The 20,053-nt window shown below is 26.5% G+C and overlaps 2 protein-coding genes across 3 annotated transcripts; one reads left to right on the forward strand and one right to left on the reverse strand.

Moving 5' to 3' along the window:
* Window positions 1-4,664: 4,664 nt before the first annotated feature.
* LOC127103793 (mitochondrial import receptor subunit TOM40-1) lies at window positions 4,665-7,657 on the reverse strand. 2 transcript variants are annotated; one of them, XM_051041030.1, is made up of 6 exons: window positions 7,529-7,657; window positions 6,027-6,128; window positions 5,653-5,721; window positions 5,488-5,577; window positions 5,066-5,161; window positions 4,665-4,981 (listed from the first exon to the last, which is right to left on the reverse strand). In XM_051041030.1, the coding sequence occupies exons 1-6, from the start codon at window positions 7,568-7,570 to the stop codon at window positions 4,925-4,927; spliced, it is 456 nt and encodes a 151-aa protein (XP_050896987.1). In that variant the 5' UTR covers window positions 7,571-7,657; the 3' UTR covers window positions 4,665-4,924. The 2 variants fall into 2 exon arrangements, with proteins under 2 accessions (XP_050896987.1, XP_050896988.1); XM_051041031.1 differs by having other exon boundaries at window positions 7,510-7,651.
* Window positions 7,658-12,456: 4,799 nt separating this feature from the next.
* LOC127103791 (uncharacterized) lies at window positions 12,457-19,666 on the forward strand. The gene is made up of 7 exons (XM_051041026.1): window positions 12,457-12,591; window positions 12,675-12,761; window positions 18,143-18,295; window positions 18,554-18,715; window positions 18,822-18,875; window positions 18,996-19,136; window positions 19,204-19,666. The coding sequence occupies exons 1-7, from the start codon at window positions 12,475-12,477 to the stop codon at window positions 19,582-19,584; spliced, it is 1,095 nt and encodes a 364-aa protein (XP_050896983.1). The 5' UTR covers window positions 12,457-12,474; the 3' UTR covers window positions 19,585-19,666.
* The last annotated feature ends 387 nt before the right edge of the window (window positions 19,667-20,053 follow it).

Raw genomic sequence — 20,053 nt, forward strand, 5'->3', positions numbered from 1 at the left:
TCTCGATATTTTCCTATTCTTTTATTGGAATAAATAAAGTTCGGTGGCGACTCTATTCGAACTAACATTTTTTCCGCGTTCCATCGCGAGGGATCTCATTATCATTTTTTCGAGGTGCGACAAACTTCTATTGTGAAAGAATGATTGTTGGAAAGGTTTCATGAGCTTGTGGCACTATTTTTGTAAATATTGTTTATTTTGAATATTCAATACTTTTACATAGTGGTATCTCATGTAATATTTAAATTATAAATGTAATTAGTGAATATAGTAGTATTTCTAGGTTACTTTGATTATTCAGTACTTTTATATGGGATGTAATTTCTGGTTGAGCTATATAATTTCAACTGTCTCCAAATAGTGAATATAATGGAATAATATCTCATGTTAAAATTAGAAATGTACCTTTCTTTGTTAAAATATCACATAAGCTTTATGATCTTCAGGCAATATCAATATGGTTGGTATAAAATATGGTTAGTATAAGTGGCTTTTTGTTTAAGAAGTTTAATTCCAAAGACGAGTACAATGAAAAAAGAAAGTGTTAGTTGTTCATGTGGTTTATCATGTCAATTGCAACATATAAAAGATTGTTGGTACATATCTATAGATTGTAGAAATAAAAAAATTGCTCAGCTTCGCATTGTATCCCATATTGGCCATGCACAGATAGTTCATTTATGGTTATAAGTAGTTGATTTTTAGAATACTATTCAATCAATTCAAATGATATATCACTTAATCACTATTAGTAACATAAGTGATCACATCGAATTTAAGATTTTATTGATAATTAAATAAAATTATATGAAGTAGCACGAGACACGTAAAAATGCATAAATATGTATATTTTTGTAACCGATAAAAAAAATATAATTATTTTTCTCAATGATGAAAGATCCTAAATCTTGATTATTATGTATTATAGTCTTTTCCAATTCATCTTAACTATTAAGATAATTTCCTATTATTTTGTAGGTGTTGACTATAGTCTACAAGCTCTAATTAATGAACAAAATTGTGAATAAGTTCTTCAATGTTTTTGTTGTAATCAATTACTAAATTTAAAATTGACAATAGAAGTGAGTAAATAATTAATAAAATATACAATAGATTTATAAAAATTATTATTTAAGTATTTTATTTTCTATTTCTATTTTATTTTTTATTTTTTATAAATTAAGTGACTACATATTAATTTTTAAATATTTGTAGATATTAATAATTTTATAATAAAAATTATAAATCAACAATAATCAAGTCAACAACAATTAAATCTTATCTAATGATCTAAGACATGTTTTGAAAGATGGAATATTGTGTTTATTAATATATTAGTTGTTACAAATATATCTCTTTATTAACTATTTTGGTTATAAATTTATTTTAAATAGTCATTTTAGCTATTGAATTATTTTTGTTAGAAAATCATGTGAATAAAAATAGTAAAATTGGATTAATAATAACTAAAATAGTGCTTAGTGCTCTATTTATTGATTATTTTCGTCAAAATGCATAATAAATGTATATGAAGTGTTTGCTTAATAATTGCAACAATTGAATTTTGTTCTCAAACTTTAAGATGGAATATTGAAAAATGAATAGAAACAAAAGAAAATTAAAACTTTGTATTTAGTAGCAATGTAGCATATGATACCTGATACCATATGATACCAAACTTTGTATCTATTTAGAGGTAGTGAGTTTATTAAGCATGTTTCCATATTTTGGTAAGTGGTCCTGTATGAAAATTATGTTGCATGTAATACGAATATGCATTCTCATAAATAATTGTTTTGCATTTTGTCCCATTAATAATTGGTTGAATTTTGCAGTGGTTTCTTGCTTGCTATTAGCATGCATTCTCATAAATAATTATTTTTTATTTTTTATAAATTAAGTGACTACATATTAATTTTTAAATATTTGTAGTTATTAATAATTTTATAATAAAAATTATAAATCACAATAATCAAATCTTATCTAATAATGTAAGACAGATGGAATATTGTGTTTATTAATATATTAGTTGTTACAAATATATCTCTTTATTAACTATTTTCGTTATAAATTTATTTTAAATAGTCATTTTAGCTATTGAATTATTTTTGTTAGAAAATCATGTGAACAAAAATAGTAAAATAGGATTAATAATAACCAAAATAGTGTAAGTGCTCTATTTATTGATTATTTTCGTCAAAATGCATAATAAATGTATATGAAGTGTTTGCTTAATAATTTTATTCTCAAATTTTAAGATGGAAAATGAATAGAAACAAAAGAAAATCCAACTTTGTATCTAGTAGCAATGTAGCCTATGATACCTGATCCCATGTGATACCAAACTTTCTATCTATTTTAGAGGTACTGAGTTTATTAAGCATGCTTTCATATTTTGATAAGTGGTCCTCTACGAATATGCTTCTCACAAATAATTGTTATGCATTTTGTCCAATTAATAATTGGCTGAATTTTGCATGGTTCCTTGCTAGCTATTAGCATGTATTCTCAAAATCTATTTATTTTGATGAAAGTAACTTGTTTTGCATTTGAGTAAAAAGATTGAAAATAATGGACAAATAATTCATGTGATAAAAATGTAGCATAATTACATTTTTAAAACAAATAATCCTATAAAGAAATTTAGTGAAATACGGTAAGCCAATTTGCTATAAAACTAGTCCATTACACCATTCATCATCATGCAACTTACAACTTAGTAAGTATAATATCATTATATTTTCTACATAGTATCTTCCAAGTTATTTTCTCATCTAATTTATTATAGTTGATTGCGAAGCACTACACTTCCATATTTTTCATTAATTTCGCCAACCTCACTCCAACATATTCTTTGAAGAAATCAATGTAAGATTTAAGATTGTCTGATTATACATACTTAATTTCGTCCACCACACATGTGTCAAATATTTCTCACCCTTAATATTTATAATATGTTGATATTTCTTTAATGCATTTTGCAGAATTTTTCCTTCAACTTTATCATGGGCTATGGTAACACAGGTATGTACATTATAATTATAATTTTATATTTATACTTCTGCGATTCAATAGAATTCACTTTTATATTTAAGTTAAATTCTTTTATTTTTTCAGGAGAAAATCCTCCTTTCGTCAGCATCTTGATAGGAGTTGGCATTTCAATAGTATTTTTTATTTTTCTTATTATTATTACTCGTGTTTGGAGATTTTATAGACGCCGGTATCTTGTTCGAATCATCCAAGAGAGAATCAGTGAATCAACGTTTGACTCATCCATCCCGCTCCAACACACTGAAAATCAGTGTATGATATGTGTGTACGAGTTTGAAGATGGGGAAATGCTTCAGAGTTTGCCATGCGGACATGCATTTCATAAAAAATGTTTGCCCCAGTATTTATTAAAGATGACTCTTACCTGTCCCATTTGTAGGGCAAAGATTTGAGATATATTAATGTCTTATTTTATATTCAATATTAATGTAAAAGAATTTATATTAAGGTAAAAATAAAGTGTTCTAGTGTTTGAGAATGAATATAATAATATATAAAATTAATTATATTATGTTTATTAAATTATATATTTGTAATATTTTACTTTTAATATAACTATATTGAAAGTCATGCTATGAACCATTTTTATTTATTATATATAAATATTATATTAACACATATTTATTGAACAATTTTGATCTATTGAGAGTGTAAAATAAATATAATAGATAAACATTAATTTATCGAGGAGAATATAAATGCTAACTACTTTCGGTTTAAATATTTACACTTATTTAATATGCAAGAAACTCGTTATTTCTAAAATAGTTAAACACTAGTCATTCTATACTATAAATTGTTTATTATTGAACATGTGAATTAAAAGACAAAATTAATGTTACAGATTTCATAAAAGCATATATAAATATATGGAATATTAATTAAAAATTGAAGAAAATAACATATTAAAATGAAAAAAAATATTAAAAAAAGTACCGTCGATATCTTTTCAACCAGACAAAAAGAAACAAATTGTTTTTCTTTTAGAATTAACTCTATAGTTCAACAATGGGTACAAAGAAGAAAAAAATTAGCATGATTTGACATTTACTAAATCAATTTACTGTTATCTCCTCATTTTATTATAACTTTTGTAAAAATATTTTGTATCACAAGTATTTTTAAATATTTATATTTTTTTTTATGTTGATTTGTTTTTTCAATATTATTAATAAATTATAATTTTAAATGAAAAGTAAAAACAATTTATAATTAAAAAAAAAAGGAAATATTAATTATCAAAGTGTAAGCATGTTCATACATTTGCAAACGTTCTCAATTTTTCTATCTATTTTTTATATGACATCTATAACGTCGCACTTTCTAGTTCTGTCTCTCAACATATTGAAAGGTATTAGGGAGTCCACAACATTTATGGATCCCAATTTCAACTAGATATCAGTATTAATCGCTTTATTAACTAGATTATTTCTAGATAATAGAACTCTGGTATGAATCTGCGAAAACATCCAAATCGCTTTATTAAGTGTGATTAGTTCTAGTATGAATCTGTGAAAACATCCAAATGGTAAACATAATCACCAAATTATGCAAGGACTTTTTTAAGTCTTCGCTCTTGAGAAATCGAAAGATTTTAGCAAACACGAGCATTATGTTGAAATGAATCTTATAATATGCATGGTCATCTATTATCACTCTACATCTCCCTCCAGGGAAAACATGGCAACAAATTTGAAGTATTTTTAGGCCAACTTGTAGATTAAATGATGTTTGCCGACACAAATGATATATTCCTCCTGTGTTTTCTTTTTCCCAAAAAGAAAAATCTCCAACAAGTAAAATGAAGCAAGAAAACTTGCTAGGCTAGGCTGGCTAATGAAAAAGGAAATACAGCTCTAGTCCTGCTATTTTATTCTCCAACAGTCAAACCAAATCCAAATTTGTAGTCTTTTTTCTTGTGATCAAGCTGCAATAAGTAAATATGAAAATCATGTCAAAGAATGATGAATAATCTGATAAAACCTATATGAACAAAGGAAAGCGCTCTGACCTCGGCAGAAAGAATGAAGTTCAGACCCATGTTTAACCGCTCCTCCAAAAATGCAGCACAGACGCCATTGGAATCAACCTTTCCCCTAAGGCGGCACTATAATAACCAACACAAGATGTTGAAACAAGATAAGATGGTTTTTCAACTGGATAAAATGGGTCAAAATTTCATCACAATGAGCAAAGAACTTTAAATGGCCAACTGTGATCCTAATCAGCTTCCAAAGGGAGACTTTAAATGGCCAACTATGATCCTAATCAGCTTTCAAAGGGAGACATGGGTGGTAAGTTTCTTCCTCATAATTCACATTGTGTATTACTAAGTGCCATTTAAAATAAAGAAATAGGCATAAAAATCGTGGAATCGTTTAAAATCAGTCGAGGAATGACAAAGCATCACACCAAATATGTAGTACTAAGTACCTGTCTAAGGATGTAGTCATAACCAAAGCTAGCAGTGACGTCTCTTGACATGGAGTTGAAGTTGCACATCAAATCAGTAGCCAGAGAAACCTGCAAGGAAAATTCAATGTAAGAAATAAAAAGGACTAAGGAAAGCACAAATCTACTATGTCATGATTGACTCACCTTATCAGATACCTTCTGAACATAGCTTAGAAGGGCCATTCCAGTGCTGGCAATTTGTCCAGTGGCAACCTGGATGAATACAAGCAATTTGATATATTTCGGTAGCCATATAAAATGAATAAAATAAGTAGGTGATAAAAATGGAAACATTGAACAGAAAATAAGATAATATGTAGCATATGTTAACAATCCCAGATAGCAGAGCAGAGCATCCACAAAAACGATATAGCAAAAAAACGGGATGGCCATTATTCTATACGATAAACTTTAGATAAATAAACAGTTGTGAAAGATCCGAAATTAAATAAGTAAGCAAAGGGAAGCAAGCAAGTTGCAGATAATGCATGTAAGAACAAGTCTTAAGTCATCATTACCATTTTATCAGTGTTGTAGCGAGCAGCATAACCAACACCAGACTTCCGATGCTGACCATTCCAAAATACCTCCCCACCCAATGATAAATGATTGGTGACACTCTGCAAAACAAAAGTCAATGTTTTCAGTAATAAAATGGATTTATTCGCATGTCAATAAATTGTACCACACCGTGCAACAGATTGAATCGGTAGATATGTTTCGGATTAGGGGATAAAACAGTAAAGCTTGTAAACTATTCAGAATAATGATAACTCAAAATAGACCTAATGTAGAGATGATCCAATCATCCAATTAGAACACAAGCAATTCTTCATCAACCCATGATAGTGGGAAAAATTTGCACATAACAAACTGAATGTATCTCAAAAAACCTAAGTTGATGGCCTGATGCACAAGTCCATACATTTATATTAGTATACATAAATTGAACTTACTAAGCGATTCATACAAAGAAGAAACTAAGAAATTCTCTCACTCAACAATGACATTGACCGATTGACCATTACATGACTTAAATATGAGCCAAACTACTAAAGTTAAAAGTATTAAAAACAATCAATTATATATCTGAAGAGCATGCATTATTTACATTTCATGAAAATTTGCTAGCTTCCGTATATCAATATATACCACTGTTTAAGTAGAAATGTCCACCTTAAAATAACTGTAGAATTAGTTTTCACATAGAATCCCATTTAAAAATTAAACTGTAAATTAAGGTAGTGTAGGTCATTTGTGAAGTAGATAGGATTGCTGACAGTACAATGTCAATCAGTTCAAACAAAACCAGATAGCTGTATGCAAGTAATATACTGTAATAACAAACAAGTTAAGTAATCTAAATGACTTTTTCCTACCTAAATCTCATATAAAACAGGCATTAACTTGCTCCTAGCAAAGATCCATTTCCTAGTTGAATCTGGGTCCTATAATCCTTTCCCTGAAAAATATAAAAAGGAAACTACTTGAGAACAATTTGCATTCATAGTCAGAGAAAGTTCCACTAAGAAACTACCAAAACAATATATGCCAATAGAAATATAATAGTTAATGGACAACTAGTAGATGAGGGCATCAAACGAAATAATCTAGATTCTAAAAATAAAAACTAACATATTTGAAGGCCATATTAGTGCTCTCAAAAAATGGTCTTCTGTTACCTTAACACAATTCTAGGGCACAATCATAATTGAAGATAGAGCAACACAATTCAAAAAACAAAATGAAACAAAGTTTATCAAACACAATAACATATAAGAAATTCATTTATCAGGAACATACCAAAAGAGGGGAAAATAAAAACAAGTCAAGATGAATGTGGATCATCAATTACAGTGATTAAAACAGAATAACAACGCCATACAATGAGAGTTGGAGATAAAGAATATGAGTTACTGAGATTGCGAAGGAGTTCTTACAGATAGCAACAATGGCGCAAGTTTCATAAAAACAAATAAACAACGAAAAACTCATACATACCATAATTTTCAGAGCTTACAGAGGTCAACGGAATCATGTTGAGGTGCGACTGCAGACGCATTCTCTTGCCGGCGGAGTTGTGTTAGGGTTTTTCATCGCTTATGTGGGCCCGTCAAACCGCTGGCCCGTTTGAAATTGTGCTTTTTGGTTTTTATATTCAACATTTAAGATAAAAAAAAATGTTCTAGTGTTTGAGAATGAAATAAAAACACCTGATTGTTAAATACATTGTAAATGAATTTATTAAGACTTAAGATGATAATTCTAAAATAAAAAATGAAATTGTTTCACTTTTATCAATGTTAAATTAAAAAAATACAATGACTAATATTTTTAATAAAATATTTTACTCTAAGATTTAATTTATATATATATATATATATATATATATATATATATATATATATATATATATATATATATATATATATATATATATATATATATATATATATATATATATATATATATATATATAAACTAATATATTAAATACAATTTCAAAATGAGACTGTATAGGATATAACTTGGTTGGATTACTTTAAAATGTATTATCTTATAAAGTTTAAATTGAAATTTATTTACAAATTTTATAATATTAATGATTATAAATATTTTCTATAGATTATGGATTATTAAATTGAAGATATTTATTTAATATATTACATTATACATTACGGGCATGCCACAGGGAAAACAGTGGGTGTCAGCATCCCACAGGGAAGGTGAAAGGTGTTAGTCGAACCTTCCCAAAAATAGAGCGAAGAAAGCAACATGCAAGGATTGACCCTACGGGCATGCCTTGAGATTTGGATGGCGTCAAAGATGCCAGCTATCTTCCTTTGGGCTTGACGTTTGTTTTGCACCCTATCGAGCCAGGCTATGTATTCTTTGTTGTCAGAAGTAGGAATCGACTGGAAAACTCTAACTTCTGGGTCCATAAATTTGAGATCGATGATGCCATCCTTCTCGAAAGTAGAACGAACAATAGGGGTGAAGCAAGGGAAGACTTTTTGAACCTTTTTTGGTTGCATTCTTTCGTTTGGGAGTGTCCCATGGAAGGCGAGAAGTTTCTCAGTCACCATGAAGGGAATGAGTGTTTGTCGTTGCCGAGTTTCCACCTTGGATGGATTATTTGAAGGTGGTTGAGGAACCATGGTTAAACCTTCTTTTTTAGCAAGGTTAAAAGTGATGGGATTGTTACTAGTATCGTGTGTAACTGTATTCATAATGTTAGCAGAATATGCCATTACAATTTAAGAAAGAAGGGGAATGAGAAAAGTATTTGTTCTGAGAGTTGCAGAAAAATGTGCAAAGGAGAAGAAGGAAGGAAAACAAAAAATATGGAAGAATGGTATTTATAAGCAAATAAAATGACAACCAAGAGTCAATCGATATTTACGACAACTGTTCCGATTCAGCGGTAGTGGGAAAGTTAGTAAAGGTGGTTGAAAACCCACAACCTAGGAACTAGCTGCAAATGATGGCATTTCCCTTGGAAATTGTGGTGCAGAAAGGTGTCATCATTGTGCATGACATCATCAATGATTAGACACCTAGTCGAAATTGGGAAAGACAAAACACCAAGTTCCTCGGTCGAAACTGGCCTTTTAGGGGGAAATTTGTTAGACAACAAATTTCGACTATTCCAAAGAGGAAAATCGAAATAATAAGTATGGAATCACAAAATGAAGCTTCGAGGAGAGTGGACATGGTCGAAGGAGTTCGACAGAAAAGACGGACATGGAACACAAGCCAAGTCGAAACAAGTCCGACAGATAGAAAGTGTGTAGGTCGAAGTCGAAGAAAATGACAGTTTACGCGGGTAGGATTTGAAAATATCAAGAACGTGGGAAGTTATAAAGGAAGTGGGCAGACACATATCAAGCTATTAATCATCAAGAGCGAAATAACAGTTAATTTTATTTCCTATTTAAGAAAAGTTCATTGTTAGTTTTAGAGGTCGCATTTGTAATATTGTAGAGGGAAAACACTCAAAGTATCAAGCGTTTAGAGAAACGAGTTCATTCCCACAAAAATATATGCTTGCATCCACATTTACCTTCAAGCAATTTAAATTACCAAGTATTTTTATTTGCTTTGCCATTTACGGTTTATCTTGTCTTTCGTTCATCTATTTTAATTGCACCTTTTACAAGCATTTCATGACAACCGTTTTCTTAATCCAAACATTTAAATAAAACATCCTATAAACTTAACACTTAGTCTAGGATTTTGTAGCCTATCTTGGAAGTAAACCTCAATATGAGGCTAAAGATTGTCTGTGATAAACCACATGCAAACAATCCCTCTATAACATTATTATAGGAAGGCCCTCATTCAATGCTCTGAAAGCAGTGTTGTCCACCATGTATCTTGCATTAAAGTATCCCTTAGAAGATGGTCAAATTGAAATAGTGAAAGGTGACCAAGGAATAACCAGGAAATGTTTTAAAGATAGTCTGATATTGAAAAGAAGGAATTATGCTGACGAACCACTCAAGGATGATCAGTTACAAGTAAACTCAATCAATATCGGTATGAGTGAGGAGCCACCCTGTATCTTGCATTAAAGTATCCCTTAGAAGATGGTCAAGTTGAAATAGTGAAAGGTGACCAAGGAATAACCAGGAAATATTATAAAGATAGTCTGATATTGAAAAGAAGGAATTATGCTGACGAACCACTCAAGGATGATCAGTTAAAAGTAAACTCAATCATAAGAATTAAGATGTCGTATCTAAAAAAAATGAAAGAAATTAGTAGTAACCAAAAAATATAAATTTGATATACTTATGTATTCCTTATTTTAAGCAAATTTTATCTTTCTATATTCATTGAATAATTGATGTAACTTATCTACATGTAAATCATATACATTAGTTATTTAATGAATCTAAAAAATAAAAATTTAGTTATAACAAAGAATGTATGAAGTACATTTATTAGTTTAATCTTTTTAAAAAGTTATAATTTTTATTATATTAGATAAATAATTTAAAATTTAATAGGTAGATTATAGAAATTATTAAAAATATCGGGTTGTCAAATAAATTGTAAATAAATTTAATAAGACTTAAGATGGTGAATCTAAAATAAAAAATGAAACTTTTTCACTTTTATCAATGTTTAATTAAAAAAATACAATGAATAATATTTTTAATATTTGTTCAAAACATTTTACTCTAATATTTAATTTGTATATATGAAAACTGATATATTAAATATAAATTCTCTTTTCTAGAAAATGAGACCGCATAGGATATAGCTTGGGTGGATTTCTTTAGAACGGATTATCATATAGAGTTTAAATTCAAATTTATTTACAAATTTTATAATATTAATGATTATAAATATTTTCTTTAAATTATAGATTACTAAATTGAAGATATTTATTTAATATATTACGTTACATATTATTATTATTACTACTACTATTAATATTAATATTATTATTTATATAATTTTATTAATAATAATAATCTTAATAATAAAAATAATAATAATCACTATTAAAATTATAATTATGAATATTATTTGTAGTTTCTAAATTCACAATGAAACAAATATCGAGTCAACAAAAAAAATATAAAGTTGATATACTTCCTCCATTTATTATTTTAAATAACTTTAATTTTTATTTTTATAAATAATTGGTATATCTGACCTATATATAAATCAGATACATGGGTTGTTATATAAATATAAAAAGTCAAAATTTGATTATAATAAAAAATAGATATAATACATTTATTATTTTAATAATTTTTAAAAAGTTAAAATTTCATTTATAGTATATAAATAATGTTAAAATTATATGAGTGTCAAAAAAAAATCTTTAGACTTAAGATGTTGAATATAAAACTATATATATGAAACAAATATAAATCAGATACAATAGTTATTCAATGATTCTAAAAGTCAAAATTTGGTTATAACAAAGAAATGATGAAGTACATTTATTATTTTAATCATTTTTCAAAAGTTATAATTTTATTTATATATTAAATATTAATTATTTTTCAAATATTATGAATAAATTTAATAAGAATTAAGATGGTGAATCTAAAAAAAAATGAAACTGTTTCACTTTTATCAACATTTGATTAAAAAAACTCCAATGAATAAGATTTGTAATATTTGATCAAAATATTTTTCTCTAAGATTTAATTCATATATATATAATTGATATATTATATACCGTTTTTCTTTTCTAGAAAACAAGGACGCTTCAGATATAGCATGGTTGAAGAGCATGCATTACAATTATATATCTGAAGAGCATGCATTATTTACATTTCATGAAAATTTGCTAGCTTCCGTATATCAATATATATATAATTGATATATTATATACCGTTATTATTATTATTACTATTATTATTATTATTATTATTTGTAGTTTCTAAATTCACAATGAAACAAATATTGAGTCAACAAAAAAATATATAAAATTGATGTACTTCTTCCATTTCTTTTTTAATCAAACATCAAATTTTATATTTATTAAATAATTGATATATTTGATCTATATATTAATCAAATACATTAGTTATTCAATTAATCTAAAAAGTCATATCTCAAAAAGTTATAATTTTATTTATATTATATAAATCATTTTAAAATTTAATAGTACAACATAAATATTATTAAAATCACTAGATTGTCAAATCCCAAGCGTCTTAAAGATCATAAATAATTAATATCTTATTTTATTATTAACAAGTTTATTATTTAAAATCACCAAGTTATAAACTATTAATGGTTATAACAATATATTGAATAGGTCAATTGAATTTTTCTAATGATTTATTTAAATTTAATATCATTTTTATTTTTATTTTTAAACTCAAAATTATGTGTTCAATTTTATATGGAAAGTTTTTGTTAGTATTAGTATAAATACGTATAAATAATTAAACAAGTATTACATAAAAATCAATTAAAAGTAAAGTCTATAAAGTCATGACGTTATTTTTGGTGATTGTTCTTAGCTTTTGGATAACATGTAGCAATATTGATGCAAGAAGTGGAACTCTATCAAATGAGACAAGTTATTTTACTACATCTGATATCGTTATGGTATTGTTTATTATTTTATTTCCTTTGTTATAATTTATTTTACATCTGTTTTACATGATTGTAAATTTTGTTAACATATCCAGCATCGTATGGACATTGATTTTGGTTGTATTAATATCCACAAGCAACCTTCTCTAAATCATCCTTTATTAAAAAATCATAAAATCCAGGTATAAAAAGTTTAAATCTTTATAGGTTTAATAATATCTGTTAATACACAATGGATAATCAAACAGAATTGTAAAGCAAATCACACAAGCAATTGTTAACCCAGTTCGGTGCAACTCACCTACGTCTGGGGGCTACCAAGCCAGGAAGGAAATTCACTATAATAGAATTAGTTCAAAGATTATCCGTACACTTCAACAAGTTATAGTCTTTCTCACATAATCTCTACCCGTGCAACTTCTACCTAAGCACTCTTAGATATGAGAACCCATTCACTTCCCTTACAATCACAAACCCGTGATCTTAAACAACAATCCCTTGTGAAAAGAAAATACTTTTCAATTACAAACTCTTGATTTTACTTCACAGTTTCAATCAAGAAGACACACTCTTGATCTTGCTTCAAAGCTTTGATCAAGAAGACAAATCAGTCCAATTCAATCATCAATGGATGACTTAAATGACCTACAGACACAAACCCTAGCTCTCTCTCTAAATCTCGCTCAGTCTTGGTTGTGTGTACAAACAGGTTTTCTAAGTCCCTTTTTATAGAAACATTGGACATCTTGAAAACCCTAAATATATTTTCCAATCAAATCTTTTTATATCAGCTGTATAGATCTCCTTGGAAAATAAGTAAATCTGGTTGAAATCCCTGAATGAATGCGCCAGCTAGCCATATCTTCAATCAACCAATGATTGTCATTTATTGTGCAATCACAAAACACCAGACATTCATACTGAATGTTTTGTGTACAAGATGTCATGACATCGGGTCTGACATCCTGGAAAAATCCTGCATAATCCAATTTCCTTTTATAGCAGGTACATCCATATCAGATACCATGACATTGTGTATGTCATCTGAAACAATCCTGCATGAACATGTCTTCCATTAAGCTCCAGCAGGTACAACCAATATTAGAAGCCTTGTCTTTGTATGTGGCATTCTGAAACAATCCTGCTTGCATATCTTCTTTAACTCCAGCAAGTACATAGGATATCTCATGTTAAGACATCACACATGACATCTTGTGAACACTCTTTGTTTTACCAAAATTGCTGCCAACTCTTAGAATCAACAAACTCCCCCTTTGGCAAATTTTGGCTAAAACATATATCTGTCCTTTTTGTTCACAAGGCAAACTATCAACAGTTAAACCATTAAACAGTAGTTTAATCAGCAGCAGAAGCAAAACAATTACTAGCTATGGCTACTAGTAATACACATATGCACAAGGGTACTTCTCCTCCCCCTAAATCTGTGCAACAACAACAGAATTACTAGTTATGGATGCAACTAGTAAGACACACAAATGCATAATGCACAAGGGTACTTCTTCTCCCCCTAAATCTGTGCATTCATCAAATAACAGCTACTAAACTTCAGCACCTGTACCAGCCAGAATGTCATACTGACATCTGCTTTAACATCAGAATGTTCTAGTGTTTGAGAATGAAATAAAAACACCTGATTGTTAAATACATTGTAAATGAATTTATTAAGACTTAAGATGATAATTCTAAAATAAAAAATGAAATTGCTTCACTTTTATCAATGTTAAATTAAAAAAATACAATGACTAATATTTTTAATATTTGTTCAAAATATTTTACTCTAAGATTATATATATATATATATATATATATATATATATATATATATATATATATATATATATATATATATATATATATATATATATATATATATATATATATATATATATATGAAAATGACAGTTTACGCGGGTAGGATTTGAAAATATCAAGAACGTGGGAAGTTATAAAGGAAGTGGGCAGACACATATCAAGCTATTAATCATCAAGAGCGAAATAACAGTTAATTTTATTTCCTATTTAAGAAAAGTTCATTGTTAGTTTTAGAGGTCGCATTTGTAATATTGTAGAGGGAAAACACTCAAAGTATCAAGCGTTTAGAGAAACGAGTTCATTCCCACAAAAATATATGCTTGCATCCACATTTACCTTCAAGCAATTTAAATTACCAAGTATTTTTATCTGCTTTGCCATTTATGGTTTATCTTGTCTTTCGTTCATCTATTTTAATTGCACCTTTTACAAGCATTTCATGTCAACCGTTTTCTTAATCCAAACATTTAAATAAAACATCCTATAAACTTAACACTTAGTCTAGGATTTTGTAGCCGATCTTGGAAGTAAACCTCAATATGAGGCTAAAGATTGTCTGTGATAAACCACATGCAAACAGTCCCTCTATAACATTATTATAGGAAGGCCCTCACTCAATGCTCTGAAAGCAGTGTTGTCCACCATGTATCTTGCATTAAAGTATCCCTTAGAAGATGGTCAAGTTGAAATAGTGAAAGGTGACCAAGGAATAACCAGGAAATGTTATAAAGATAATCTGATATTGAAAAGAAGGAATTGTGCTGATGAACCACTCAAGGATGATCAGTTAAAAGTAAACTCAATTAATATTGGTCTGAGTGAGGAGCCACCCTATATCTTGCATTAAAGTATCCCTTAGAAGATGGTCAATTAGAAATAGTGAAAGGTGACCCAGGAATAACCAGGAAATATTATAAAAATAGTCTGATATTGAAAAGAAGGAATTATGCTGACGAACCACTCAAGGATGATCAGTTAAAAGTAAACTCAATCATAAGAATTAAGATGTCGTATCTAAAAAAATGAAAGAAATAAGTAGTAAACAAAAAATATAAATTTGATATACTTATGTATTCCTTATTTTAAGCAAATTTTATCTTTCTATATTCATTAAATAATTGATGTAACTTATCTACATGTAAATCATATACATTAGTTATTTAATGAATCTAAAAAATAAAAATTTAGTTATAACAAAGCATGAATGAAGTACATTTATTAGTTTAATCTTTTTTAAAAAGTTATAATTTTAGTTATATTAGATAAATAATTTAAAATTTAATAGGTAGATTATAGAAATTATTAAAAATATCGGGTTATCAAATAAATTATAAATAAATTTAGTAAGACTTGATATGGTAAATCTAAAATAAAAAATGAAACTGTTTCACTTTTATCGATGTTTAATTAAAAAAATACAATGAATAATATTTTTAATATTTGTTCAAAACATTTTACTCTAATATTTAATTTATATATATATATATGAAAACTGATATATTAAATACAAATTCTCTTTTCTAGAAAATGAGGCTATATAGGATATATCTTGGTTGGATTTCTTTACAACGAATTATCTTATAGAGTTTAAATTAAAATTTATTTACAAATTTTATAATATTAATGATTATAAATATTTTCTTTAAATTATGGATTACTAAATTGAAGTTATTTATTTAATATATTACATTACATATTATTATTATTACTATTATTATTATTATTATTATTTTATTAATAATAATAATCTTAATAATAAAAATAATAATAATAACTATTAAAATTATAATTATGAATATTATTTGAAGTTTTTAAATTCACAATGAAACAAATATTGAATCGACAAAAAAATATATAGTTGATATACTTCCTCCATTTATCATTTTAAAAAAACTTCAAATTTTATTTTAATTAAATAATTGGTGTATCTGACCTATATATAAATCAAATACATTGGTTGTTATATAAATATAAAAATTCAAAATTTGATTATAATAAAAAATAGATATAATACATTTATTATTTTAAGAATTTTTAAAAAGTTAAAATTTTATTTATAGTATATAAATAATTTTAAAATTATATGAGTGTCAAAAAAAAATCTTTAGACTTAAGATGTTGAATATAAAACTATATATATGAAACAAATATAAATCAGATACAATAGTTATTCAATGATTCTAAAAGTCAAAATTTGGTTATAACAAAGAAATGATGAAGTACATTTATTATTTTAATCATTTTTCAAAAGTTATAATTTTATTTATATGTTAAATATTAATCATTTTTCAAATATTATGAATAAATTTAATAAGAATTAAGATGGTGAATCTAAAAAAAAATGAAACTGTTTCACTTTTATCAACATTTGATTAAAAAAACTCCAATGAATAAGATTTGTAATATTTGATCAAAATAGTTTTCTCTAAGATTTAATTCATATATATATAATTGATATATTATATACCGTTTTTCTTTTCTAGAAAACAAGGACGCTTTAGATATAACATGGTTGAATTTCTTTAGAATGATTGATCTTGTAAATTTTAAATTCAAATTTATTTACGAATTTTAAAATATTAATGATTATTAATAATTTCTTTAGATTATGGATTACATGATTCAAGATACTTATTTAATTTATTCAATTATATTTAATTATTATTATTATTCAGGTAATTTTATTCATAATAATTATAATCTTAATAATAATAATTATTATCACTATTATTATTATTATTATTATTATTATTATTATTTGTAGTTTCTAAATTCACAATGAAACAAATATTGAGTCAACAAAAAAAATATATAAAGTTGATGTAGTTCCTCCATTTCTTTTTTAATCAAACATCAAATTTTATATTTATTAAATAATTGATATATTTGATCTATATATTAATCAAATACATTAGTTATTCAATTAATCTAAAAAGTCATATTTCAAAAAGTTATAATTTTATTTATATTATATAAATCATTTTAAAATTTAATGGTACAACATAAATATTATTAAAATCAGTAGATTGTCAAATCCCAAGCGTCTTAAAGATCATAAATAATCAATATCTTATTTTATTATTAACAAGCTTATTATTTAAAATCACTAAGTTATAAACTATTAATGGTTATAACAATATATTGAATAGGTAATTGAATTTTTCTAATGATTTATTTAAATTTAATATCATTTTTATTTTTATTTTTAAACTCAAAATTATGTGTTCAAATTTATATGGAAAGTTTTTGTTAGTATTAGTATAAATACGTATAAATAATTAAACAAGTATTACATAAAAATCAATTAAAAGTAAAGTCTATAAAGTCATGACGTTATTTTTGGTGATTGTTCTTAGCTTTTGGATAACATGTAGCAATATTGATGCAAGAAGTGGAACTCTATCAAATGAGACAAGTTATTTTATTACATCTGATATCGTTATGGTATTGTTTATTATTTAATTTCCTTTGTTATAATTTATTTTACATCTGTTTTACATGATTGTAATTTTTGTTAACATATCCAGCATCGTATGGACATTGATTTTGGTTGTATTAATATCTACAAGCAACCTTCTCTAAATCATCCTTTATTAAAAAATCATAAAATCCAGGTATAAAAAGTTTAAATCTTTATAGGTTTAATAAGATTACTTGATTTATTATGCATTTTATTATTCATAATTTGAAATATAAATCTTTGTTTTGTTTCCATTTCATTGCCAAATAGCGTTATCCAACCTTTACAAGAAACATTGTGCCAAAAAGGTCATCTTATGATGGTAAAATCATTGAAGAATGTCCACTGGGAAAAGTTCCCTTTCACAAGAAAACAAAAAAACATCAAATTAAAGGTTTTCAGTCAAATTCACATGAGTATCATGTAAGTGGACTCTCCTAATCATATCATGCAATGTAAGGTTATAAATTATATAATAAATTTAAGCTATCATAATATATTTATTGAGGATTAAGTATCAATATAAATTAAAAATAATTTCTCACAATTACAAATATATTGTGTAATTTAAATTAAAATTTTGAAAAATAAGTTGATGTAATGGGGTCTACACCAATGTTTTTAGTATTTAAGAATTTTCTAATTATTAATCTAAATATTACATTTGTTCTTATTTTCTAGTCGATCACCCTCGATACAAATCAAACTGCGACATTTCATGGAGGATATGCACACGTTGGTGCATATAATTTACAGCTTAAAGGAAAACAATATAGTTTATCTGGAATTTGGGTTGAGAGTGGTCCACCATCTAATTTAAATAGCATATTTGTTGGCATCGGGGTAAGTTATTTTTAAGATTTCAAACATGTATTTTTGGTTTATTTTTCATGTGTCAATAAAACTTTTTTTAATGAACTATTTGTATCAATTTTTTTTCATATACAAGGTTATGCCAAACTTATATGGAGATAGTGAAATTCACCTAACAACACGTTGGACGGTATTATTATAAACTTAATGTTCCTAATAATTCTTAAATATTCTTAATAAAATGACTATTAAATTTACTAGACAAAAATAATTTTAATATTATTTTGCTCAATTTGATACAAACATGCAGGCAGGTGGATCAGGATGTTACAATGTTCATTGTCCTGGGTTCGTGCAAGTCAAAAGTAAACCATATCTTGGAATGATCTTATCACCTGTTTCTAGCATTGGGTCGTTTAAAAAATGGGTTTTTGTTCCCACAATCAAACAGGTAATTTTCATTTGAAAAAAATTATAATGTATATTTTATCATCTTTTAATTGCTTAAATATTTGTAGGATAAAGTAACGGGTCATTGGTGGTTATGTATATTCCCAAAGCTACGATGTTTTGGATATTTTCCAAAAGAATTATTCTCTCACTTAAGTTCAGGAGCATCTATCGTTAGATATGGCGGTGAAACTTATACTCCGCCTGGAATGGTTAGTCCTCCAATGGGTAGTGGAAGATTACCACAAGAAAGATTCAAAAACTCGGGTTTCATGGAAAAGATTAAGATAATTAATTCAGAATATAATCAAATTGATATAAATCCTAGAAATATGAAGATAAACAAAGATGGTAATTTAAGTTGTTATGACTTATTATATCGTGGTTTTGAAGGAAGTTATTCTCATCAAGCTTTTCTATATGGTGGGCCTGGTGGAAGGTCATGTTAATGATTGTATCGTAGAATAAATTTATTTAAAGGCTTCATAAAATATTAATAAATAAAGTTAATTATTTTTCCCTTGTGTTTTATATTGCTCCCTAGATATATAATCTTACTTGTTATAATGGTCTATAAGTTCTAAAAAAACTTGAAAACTTAGATTAATAAAACTTAAGTTGCTGAATTAAAAAAAAATATAAGAAATTGTTTGATTTTTATCAACGTTTGATTTTTAATATACAATGAATAATAATTGTAATATTTGTTCAAAACATTTTTCACTAAGATTTAATTCAAATATATAAATGCTGATATATTAAATACAATTTATCTCCTCTAAAAAATGAGGCCACGTAGGTTTTAGCTTCATTGGATTTCTTTGGAATGACTTATTTTGTCATGTATATTGAAATTTATTTTTAAATTTTATAATACTAATTATTATTAATTTTTTCTTTAGATTATGGATTTATGAA

This window comes from Lathyrus oleraceus, chromosome 7 (genome assembly GCF_024323335.1).
Source record: "Lathyrus oleraceus cultivar Zhongwan6 chromosome 7, CAAS_Psat_ZW6_1.0, whole genome shotgun sequence".
In the NCBI taxonomy this organism is placed as follows: domain Eukaryota; kingdom Viridiplantae; phylum Streptophyta; class Magnoliopsida; order Fabales; family Fabaceae; genus Lathyrus; species Lathyrus oleraceus.

Excerpts from the sequence above, each read along its gene's own strand:
- LOC127103793 (XM_051041030.1), bottom strand. The coding sequence starts at position 7,570 with ATGCGTCTGCAGTCGCACCTCAACATGATTCCGTTGACCTCT. Across the intron at positions 6,129-7,528 it reads ACATGATTCCGTTGACCTCT|AGTGTCACCAATCATTTATC; the intron begins GTAAGCTCTGAA and ends TTTGTTTTGCAG. Across the intron at positions 5,722-6,026 it reads GCTACAACACTGATAAAATG|GTTGCCACTGGACAAATTGC; the intron begins GTAATGATGACT and ends GTATTCATCCAG.
- LOC127103791 (XM_051041026.1), top strand. The coding sequence starts at position 12,475 with ATGACGTTATTTTTGGTGATTGTTCTTAGCTTTTGGATAACATGTAGC. Across the intron at positions 18,296-18,553 it reads CAAATTCACATGAGTATCAT|TCGATCACCCTCGATACAAA; the intron begins GTAAGTGGACTC and ends CTTATTTTCTAG. Across the intron at positions 19,137-19,203 it reads TTGTTCCCACAATCAAACAG|GATAAAGTAACGGGTCATTG; the intron begins GTAATTTTCATT and ends AAATATTTGTAG.